This window comes from Sceloporus undulatus, chromosome 1 (assembly GCF_019175285.1).
Source record: "Sceloporus undulatus isolate JIND9_A2432 ecotype Alabama chromosome 1, SceUnd_v1.1, whole genome shotgun sequence".
Lineage (NCBI taxonomy): Eukaryota > Metazoa > Chordata > Lepidosauria > Squamata > Phrynosomatidae > Sceloporus > Sceloporus undulatus.
In genome coordinates this window covers 322,503,240-322,513,528 of record NC_056522.1, presented here as the reverse complement: position 1 = coordinate 322,513,528, position 10,289 = coordinate 322,503,240, and the positions used below count along the sequence as shown (strand labels likewise).

General features: G+C 40.1%; 1 protein-coding gene across 4 annotated transcripts in view; it reads right to left on the bottom strand.

Annotated features, from left to right (window-relative positions):
- Positions 1 to 8,394, bottom strand: part of FSIP1 (fibrous sheath interacting protein 1) — a 591,530-nt gene extending 583,136 nt beyond the window's left edge. For 2 of the 4 annotated variants that reach the window (XR_006103617.1, XM_042464491.1), the window contains exons 1-3: positions 8,185 to 8,394; positions 6,035 to 6,166; positions 5,099 to 5,258 (exon numbers count right to left, since the gene is read on the bottom strand). Coding sequence is in view for 2 of the 4 variants with exons in the window: in XM_042464491.1 (XP_042320425.1) it covers positions 5,099 to 5,258; positions 6,035 to 6,160 (286 nt within the window). In the remaining 2 variants the exon portion in view is untranslated. Of the gene's footprint in view, positions 1 to 5,098; positions 5,259 to 6,034; positions 6,167 to 8,184 lie in introns of those variants that run through there. The other 2 variants (XR_006103618.1, XM_042464501.1) reach the window with 2 other exon arrangements.
- Between the last annotated feature and the right edge of the window lie 1,895 nt (positions 8,395 to 10,289).

Sequence of the window (10,289 nt, the reverse complement as noted above, 5' to 3'; positions counted from 1 at the left end):
AGCCCCCCCAGTCGCCTGAGGGACAGCAACCCGGCCCCCGGCTCAAAAAGTTTGCCTACCCCTGGTATATGTGTTGTGTTCACCCCAAAAATACCTTCTTGTTTTAAAGATATTGCTTTCATCTATTTGCTGTATTAAAACTATCAATTTACTAAAACTCATATGATTAATCCATATAACTTTTAAAAATTCAGCTGCAGTCCTCTTTTGTAACATACCGTTAACAAGTGGAAAGGCAGGGCTGTATCATCTAAGGGCTTCTACATGTGAAAATGACACAGCCAAGTGATAATGTGAGGGGATTAAAACTGAAGTAAATCAACACTCAGTGCCTGTGCTATACTAACTATGCTTCAAACATTCAAGCTATGTCAATATGTTTCTTAAATATAACCTATCAGACCTATGTTCTAAGAAGGTAAGGTGCAAAAATGTGCTCATCTCTGAGGCAGGAGGAACAGATACACATGCTGTACTTCATTTTTTCCCAATAGTTAACAGCAACTGTGTGAAAGTCTTCTATGAGGAAAATTCACAAGACGAACAACTGCAATCCTTTACTTAAGGATATAAGTACATAATCCTGGGAATAAATCCATGAAACTAAATGTGGTTTGCTTCCAAGTAGACACAGAGGACTGAACTACACCTACTCTCAGAGCAACCAAACACTATTTAAAACATCTGTCCCTCTGCTAATGTAAAAAACAAAAGTTGCAGAGATCCCAGTCAATAAACAGAGATTAAAAATAAAAAACAACCGATCCCACACCATGTCTATTTTGGGCCCAATTTATAAATAGGTGTGTTTTGAAGCTTTACGGTGAGGATTAATTACTATCGGTATTACAAACTCTGTAACTGGACTTGTATCTGACTTTCTCAAAACTATTTAAGTTAGGGTTTGTCTACACCGGTCGGAAACCCCATACTCACCCCATAGCTGCAGGACTGTTTCCCAGTCTGCACCAACTCTGATAATGCCACATTCACCATGGTGAGATCGGAGTAACAGTTTAAAAAAGGCAGTCCTACAACAATCACATGTTCTATATTGTTGAGTATTTCTGGCCACATGGCCATGCCTTCACCACTGATCTAGATTTTCCAGGTGAATGCAAGGTGGAAAGCAGTTCTTTGTTCTCTGGATTTTCAGAGAAAAGCCCTGCATTGCCTGAGAATGTTGTGTGTCTGGGTCACAGCTGCTACAGGATGAATACTGGGTTTCCTAGCAGTGTAGATAAGCTCTTGCAGAAATGTAACAGTTTCCTTCACCAATGTGTTTTCATTCCAGCATCTTCCATGTCTACATTTGTATATGTCAAGCTTGATCTTAAAAGACAGAAGAGCTAATACAAGTGGTAACATCTTTCATGTAGGTCCTTGATGAGGCAAACAAATACTTACTTCCACTTACTTACATGTGGTATGGGATAAATAATGGTATATGGAAGAATCTCAAAATTAAGCCAAATTATACAGAGGAATACAGTAATTAGGAGTTTCTAATCCATCAGAAGAAGCACACAGCAAGATAAACCACTCTTTTTGTCATTTCCACCCATTGATGTTCTCACAAGCTGGGTGCACATTTCCTTCCCCTTCACATCTTTTGGAACCAATAGCCTAATGAGGAACAGAAAGAAGCTCATCTGCTGCTTGGTGGAACAGCAAGTGTCTCACCTTTCATGATTTGCATGAGAACAGCAAACTTTATTAGGCTACTTCTGGAAGGCCCACAGGGCCCAGTTTCTGAATGATGATCAACTAATTTCCATCTCGGGTGATCATCAAAAGAACCCTGCAACATTAAAACTAGTCCCAAAGTCTGCTCATTTTCCATTTCCCTCTTCCATCCCCTTATCATTTTGTGTTGTGTTATTTAGATGGTAAAACTGAGAACAAGAATTGTCTTTTGGGCACTTGATCTGTATGCTACCCCAGGAGTCTATTTAGCCAAAGAGCAGAATAAAAAATTATTTCAATAATAAATATAGAAGTACTATTCTGTAATTTAGCTAACTTTTGGGAGAGCATTGCTGCAAATGGACAGTTGATTTTTAGCACAGTCATTTTCCGAATCCTCTGAGCTTGAAGAATACTCTGAAAATTAACATGGAATTAATAATACCTTTATGATTTGAACCAAACATAAAAGTAACATTACTACATAGGAACTGTTTGTTAAGAACAATTTGTAGTCCTGTGATGAGTATATAAAGAAGCCATTTAACAATCATATGTGCATAAGGTTCATTTAGTGCCTTCCCAAACTTTTAATATGCTCTGAGAAAAATCTTTTCCTCACAGTACTCTTGTTTTCTTATTAAATTTTTTTTAAATGTACAAGAATTCAATCAGTAAAACTTTCCTATCACAAAGGTGCTATAATGAGAACAATTACTTCATTTCTACATGTTGAGCAGCAATTAAAGGTTCCACCAGAAGAGGTAATAACCTTCCAGTGAAGTAAAATGATTAGTTTGTCCTCTGAATATTGTGGAAACTGGAGCACAAGTCACAATTAAAATGTTTTTCTCCACCTTTTTCACAGAGAGAGCAGAATCAGAACAGAATCAACCCATTAAAATATACCATAAAAAGAACAAAGCAAAAAGAAACCGAACAAAACAGCCAGGGAAAAAACTAAAGTAGCAAAATGTGCATCAGTGGCACAAACCTACAAATAATCAGTTTTCATTATTGTTGAAAGTCCATCAGAAAAGTCCTACTGTCATCATCCAGCAAAGGAAAAAGAGTGGCACAACCAGCTAGGTCTATATAAAGAAGGGCATTCCACAGTTGATACAACCAAGGGTGCCCACATGTCAAATTTAAGACAGATGGGGAATATAAAATAGACTTCCTGATGGCCATCTAATAATGATTTCAAAAGAATTAACCTTGAGGAATCTCAAGGACCCAGGTTATTATGGTATTTAAATAGGGGTATCGGAACTTTGGATCAGGCCTGGAAACAAAAAGGCAGGCAACATATATAAAACACAAACAGTATTAGATTTGCATGCTTTGTCCAAGGAACTCTAGCAGCCCCTTTTCTGAACAGCATAAACAGATGATATCACACTGAACCTTGTCAACCTTCATTATCTCTAAATTACAATCAAAACACATGTGGTTTCAAACATAGTTCATTCACGTGTTCCCTTGAACCCTGTATGTGATAATATGCAGGACACAAACCCTTCCATTCTTCAAAATCACTTAGAGATTACACACAACATTGTGCAAAATATTGTTTATACAGTACTATTCATTTTCCAGGCTATCTGACAATTGTGCACAATGGCTAGCAATAATTCTCCAATAATGTATTTTCCAATGTGGTGTGCTCCAGATGTTTTCAAACTACAACTCCTACCCAGCTAGGTTTCTGGAAGCTGTACTATCAACATTTCTAAATCAACAGATTGAGTAAGACTGGTCTAAATTATCAGGCAATGAAGCATATTGACCAGTGATTATATGCACTCTTAGTTCAATTCACATTAGCTCAATCATATATAAATACACAATTTATGAACACAGGTTCACCAGGCCACCTACCAGTCCAACTAGTGATGAATACAACAATGGTGGCAGCTGTCCTAGTTACGGAGGAATAATCACCACTGAAAAAAAGTGAAACTTAGGGGTGATACACATAGGTGCTTTGTGACACCCTGACACCAAAATTAGGGCTCACTACGGTGCAGCATCTATATGCACCGAGCCCTAATATCAGTGTCATCACATCACAAGTCTGCGCCCCTGTCCACACATAATGGTGCCAGAGTGCCCACACACCTCTAGGCGGAAGCGGTGTCATAAGGGCTGCAGCCCTTATCGCCCCGCAAAAAGGAACCGCTCTAGGCAGCTCCTTTTTTGCTGCACCATGTTGCCGCCCTGTTTGGTTGCTTCGGCAACATGGCACAGCAAAGAGGGGCAGCATTTCAGGGGCCATGTGTATCGCCCCTTACTTTATGTATAAGTATGCATGCACTGCAAGGGGAACTGGGAGGGAAAACTCTGGAAAATTCTTTTTTTGAAGAGAAAATTTAGTATGAGATGTGGTTCCAATCCTCAGGACTTACTTAGATCCATGTGTACAACATGGGAATTCTGCTTCATAAAAAGCTCCATCTACTAGTCATTGTTACCCTCAGCCTCTTATTTCTCCCTTGTTACTTGTCTATTCACTCACAATGTAAACAGGAGTGGTAACTGCAGAGATTCCATCCAATACTTTCTCTATACATTGTCTCATTTCTACTTGGGAGCAAGGCCTCACTGAATACATTCCCCCCCAAGCCTACCTCCTTCTCATCCACCTGTCACACTAAGTTTCTTTATCTTCAACCAAGTCCAGTTATCTATTAAAATTTAGTACAGTCTTACCAAGTAAAATGCTTTTCAGTCAATTAACAACTTATCTCATTTTGTGAATTTACTCATCTTCTAGACACTAACAGCTTATCCAACTGTTTGAGCATGAAAAAGGTGGGAAGGTTTTATCTCAAGTGCCCCCTAGTTTAATTACTTTGTGCATTAAGACAGTCATAATGAGGGAGAGAGAGGCAGGCTAGCTCCACCAGGCCTGCCTGGAAGAAGAAGAGCCCTCCTTCCGGTCCATCTGCCTTGGTCCAGGCCTCAGAGGAAGAGAGGAATGCTGGTCCTGATCTCCTCCCCCCTCCCCATTCCCTTCTCCTTTTGTGTTGTGTCTTTTAGATTGTAAGCCTGAGGGCAGGGAACCGTCTATTATCCCCTCTGTTGTAAACCACTCAGATTCCCAGTGACTGGGCGGTATATAAATAAACCCTATTATTATTATTATTATTATTATTATTATTATTATTATTATTATTATTGAAGCAATCCCAAAATAGAAAATTCTGACTTTAAAAATATAAATTTATCCAATGAAAATTACTTTGTTATTTCAGCATTCACATAACTTCTCATGAACTCAAAACAGCTTTTATATAGTTATGTATAGATGCAATCCTTATTTACCAGACAGCCTATCTGACCAAATACCACACTTCCTTCTAAGTAAACATACATGAGCTTGCATTATACATACATTAGACTTTCATACCTTCAACCTGATTTTCATCTTGTATCACCAACTGGAAACCACTGTTAGTTTTTTGTTCAGATATTTCTTGTGAGCTTTCCAGTTCCATCACTCCACATTCCTCTGCATTCACATGAGAAAAAATTGATTTATCTTCTGTGTGATCACTGTAAAAGTCAACCTAGAAATGATTGTGCAAAGAGAGAGTTTCAACAAGCTTATCACTCTTCTTGTATAAAACTGTTGTCTCATTATCATTTCAAACCCCATTAATATATTCTATATCATAGTTCCACTAGATAAAATGAAGGGTTTGATAGCACTTTGGAAGAACATAAAATCTGATGCATTTATTACAGGCTTGTAGAGGATGAATTCAAGACAACATGACCCTCTCTCTGCTCAATCAGTTGTACAGCTGTCAGATTTAGAACTATGCCAATGCTTATTTCTGCTACACTAAAAAAAAAAAATGCAAGAGCTTGACCTAAGACTACAGAGAGATCAAGTTATGAAAGTTATTCTAATATAAAAGGACTCACAAGGAAAACATGAACATACATTAAGCATCTTATATTCTATGAATCATCATTTCTGCAGTACCAAGTTAAGGCTCACCTTTCTTGGTGCTGTTATTGCTTTACACAGATGAGATAAATGGAACTGCAAACACTGTGTCAACAGGAGGTGAAAGAAGTTAGTGCACCTAGACCAATTATGAAAAAGATATCTGGCATCAGAAACCCCCCTAACTGGGACATTTTATTTTCTATTTTGGTCCCATTAAGAGTATTTTTTGATCAGCATGAGAGACTAATAGCACAAATAAGACATGATCTCCCTCTGTCCCAGTCACTCATACAAGTATGGATTAGTAGCAATCATACAGAATTAATGGCTAATAATTTGTGGACCCAAAGCACAAACCCTTGAAAGCACTGTGGGTTTAATAAATACCTTGAACGGGTCTGGCTCTGGTGTTAAGACCTCTAAAGAGGTACTTAAAACTTTGGTTCCATGATTGATTCTTGATTTAGATGCTGGCCTTGAAATTTCATCCAGGCTTCCCCGTGTAATATCCATCAAAGCCTTAAATAAATAGATAAAGAAAGCTTAATTATATACCACTTATTAAACAAGTGAATAATCTAGCAAGGGAAAAAACAGGATCATGAAAATACATCTATACTGCCAGGCCTTGGAACTTTACAGTAGATTTTGAAATGGAAATTTCTGGTCTAGGAGTACAATGCCTAGTCAACAAAATCCTATTCAGCCCAACCACCTTCTTCTCCAGCCCATCTGAAATCATTCATGAAACCATACAAAGGGAAAGGTCTTCTCTCTCCCTGCATCATTCTGTTGTGATTTAAATTGTGATTTTTATGTTTGTTCTGTGACATCTAAAAATCTTTGGAAATAGGTCAAATTATAAATGTGTTTCAATAAAGACATAATACAGGCATACCTGAGATAACACATCTCTGAAAAAGAAGCTTCTCTTTACAAAAATCTTTTTTATGCCTGCCCAGCCCTTCTTTAACACATTCTATCTATCTGAAAGTTTTTAGCAGGATCAACATTGTGAAGTCGAAGGCTTTCATGGCCATTTGTGGGTTTTGGGGGCTAGGTGGGCATGTTCTAGAAGAGTTTATTCTTGACGTTTTGCCTGCATTTAGATGAAGGCAAAACATCAGGAAGAAACTCTTCTAGAACATGGCCGCATAGCCCGAAAAACCCACAAAAAACTAAGGATCAACATTGTTGACGATGAATGAGGGCTGTAAAACACGTACTTTCAGTCTTGAACTGCAGCAATGTGTCTGCGATAAACAATGCAATAAAAACTTGATCTGAGAAAGAAAGGGATTCTGCTCTAGCTGGCCTATTATAGTTGTGTGTGCCTACTCAGGCTCAAAGGCAAGGTAAACGCAGCTGATGCAAGAATCTCTTATTAAGCATGCATGAACCACAACACAGAGAGAAAAGAGGAGAACATATACGTCTGCTTTACCAGCTACCCCCAGCATGCTAGACATGCATTTGGTAACCAAAATGGAAATACAGTCAACCCTTCACATATGCGGCTTTAACTTTTGAGGAGTAATTATTCGCGGACTTAATATGTTCTCTCTCATAGAATCATAGAATAATAGATCCCTCTGAGGAAACTTGCCAAGAAAACCCCATGATCCCATTGCCTTAAGAGTCGCCATAAGTCTGGTGTGCCTTGAAGACACAGAAACAACCCACTGGAATTAAGAGGACCCATCTCTTGGTAAATACACCTAATGTTGGGTTACTCACTATAACAATACAATGTCTATTCACGTATGCAGTCCTTGCAGCCTATACATACGCATATCCCTCCACATCTGCTAGGGTTAGGGGCACAAGACCCCCGTGAATATGGGGAAAGTACAAATAACAAAAACACCATGTTTTCCCTGAGAGGATACCTCTCTAGGGACCTCTAGGTCCTCCGGTGCGACTCTGGCCAACGTCCGACAGACACTGGCCACAGAACTGCCCTGGAGGAGCTATAAAGGCCCTGTGCAGTGGTCTCTCTAGGAATCTCTAGGGCTTTCACTGCCACTGTTAGTTAAAGTTGACGACAGAGTTGCACTGGAGGACCTAGATATTCCTAGAGAGAACATATTAACCAAATCCGTGATCAGTACAGTATACTGTATATATATGTCTGTGTGTGTGTGTGTGTGTGTGTGTTGCCAGATGCTGAACTACAACTCCCATCTACTCTGCCTTTGGCTATGAAGATGGGAGTTGCAGTCCCACAGCATGTGGATGAACTAACACTCCTCCTTGAGAGAAAATCACATTTCTTGAGCTGCTGGATATGTTTTCCTCCACTGCCATTCCCTAACAGCATTTCCCTTCTTTTTTAGCACACTTTCGCTGCATCCGCGCTGGAGAAATAACCCGGTTTGGTCCCGCTTTAACTGCCCTGGGCACCAGATGGTGCCACAACCAATAGCCATTCCCAGAATTCCCTAGTATGGAGCCCAGGGCAGTTAAAGCGGGACCAAACCGGGTTATTTCTCCGGTGCGGATGCAGCCTTTTGTCATCAAACCCTGTTTTAACTCACCCGACACAGGTTCTGACCGCAGCCCTCTAAAGGAGGCCGGATGAACAAAAAAAGGCCCGTAAACAGCCACCCATGAGACTCTCGGCTTGGTGGTTGCTATGGCAACCCCACCATACGGCCATTTAGAGTTAGGAACTAAGGGCGGAAGTTGGAAGCCTTGGCCATTCCGAGCCTTCGTACGCATGCGCACTTTCCTTACTTTTGTGCCCCCTCCCCTTGTGGGTGGAAGAGTTCTAAAGCGCTTCACGGACCTTTTGAAAAGAGGGTGGGGGCTGTTTGCGCATGCGCGCGCCTTATACATAACCCAAGCAGGTACAGGCTGCCTTATAGACGTATAGAATGGAACTCGTTCATTGGCTCAGCGGGAGGCGCCAGCAGAAGGGCACGGCGTCAGTGACGCTAAGCCCCACCTAATGAAGTCATGCCCTTCCTCTGGCAACGGCGAAAGGCATGCTGGGATTTTTAAATATCCCCCCCTCCTTCAAATACAAATACTCAGGGGAAACAATCCTGAAAAGAAAGAAGTTGGCAGCAGGAGCTTTCCTAGATCTAAGTCTATTTCCTCAGATGCATTTGGAGATGATAATGATGATGTAGAGAGATGTAACACCTTTGAGACTCACTGAAAGAACGAAGTTGGCAGCAGGAGCTTTCCTAGACTAAAGTCTACTTCCTTGGGTAGTCTAGGAAAGCTCCTGCTGCCAATTCCTTTCTTTCAGTGGGTCTCAAAGGTGCTACAAGATCCCTTTACATAGAGAAGAAAAGTATGTTAGAAGAGAGGATGTGACTGGAGAGATATGCAGGCAGGATATTATGTGTGTGCGTCCGTGTGTGTGTGCATGTACACACACATATATATAGTTGCCCCTCTGTTTTCGTTGGGGATCTGTTTCTGGACCCCCCTCCCCATGAAAATGGAAATTCTCCTATATTCATGCACCATTGGCTTGAATGGTGGCGCACACACACCCCATTTTGTCCCCCTCTGTTTGCTGCCCGCGAATGGGCAAGGGATGCGGACTTCAAGTCCACGAAAATGGAGATGCAACTGTATATGATATATATAGAGAGAGAAAGCGTTATTAACCAATTGAAGAGGATATGTAACTAATACTAGTGTTCTGGCAGTATCCTCTTGTCATTACAGATTTCTCATCAGGACCGTAACGTCTTTAAGAGCATTCCACAGCCTTTCCTGAGTTATGCAGTCAAAGGTTTTGCTGTAGTCTAGGAAGCACATGTTGTTTTTTCCCTGGAGTTCCTTGGTGGACTCCATTAGCCTTAGTATGTCTGCAGCATGGTCCCTAGTGCCTCTGCCTTTCCTGAACCCACTTGCACTTCTGATTTCTCTCTCCATGTACGACTGGAGCCTATGTTGCAGAATGGTAAGCCTATTTTTTCTTGCATGGGACATTAATACTGTGGTCCTATAGCTGCTGCAGCCTTATTCAACATGGAAAATGGTGTGCACACACTTTTTCAAGCATCTGACAAAAGTTGCTGTCTGTTTTGTGCTTGCCTGAACAGAGAATAAATGCATAATAAACTATATTGTTTGTTATTTATTGTTATCTTTCATATATTAACCTTACTCTAAGCTCTCACTAGATTCAACTAAAAGGTTAGGATTTCTAATCAAAGCTGCTTGGATTTTGTTGTATCAAAATCCTGCATAAAATCTTGGAATGGAAAGATCCAGAGTTTTCCTGCCCAGAAAGCTCCACTGGGTTTGGCTTTTATACCTGGTAATTTTGGATCTCTGCTAATTCTTTTGTATTTTCTTTACTACAAGATGATTTATAATAAAGGATATAAGAAATAAGGTCCCAAGAGGGTGAAAATAGTTTACTGTATGTCAGCAGTTTGACAGATTTTAATATTTGTTCAGGAGTGATGTAAGGAGAGTTTTAGACATGCTGTTACTGCCCAGGTTAGGTTTAGCAAAAATAAATAAACAAATAAAACCCTGCTATTGTTGGAAAGGAAGCCAAAGCCAAAACCCTGAACAGATATTGCAAAAAAACAAAAGAACAAATGAAAGGTTTGCCTTAGGGTCACCATAAGTCAGAAAGGACTTGAAGGCACATAACAACATTTGTTGGAAA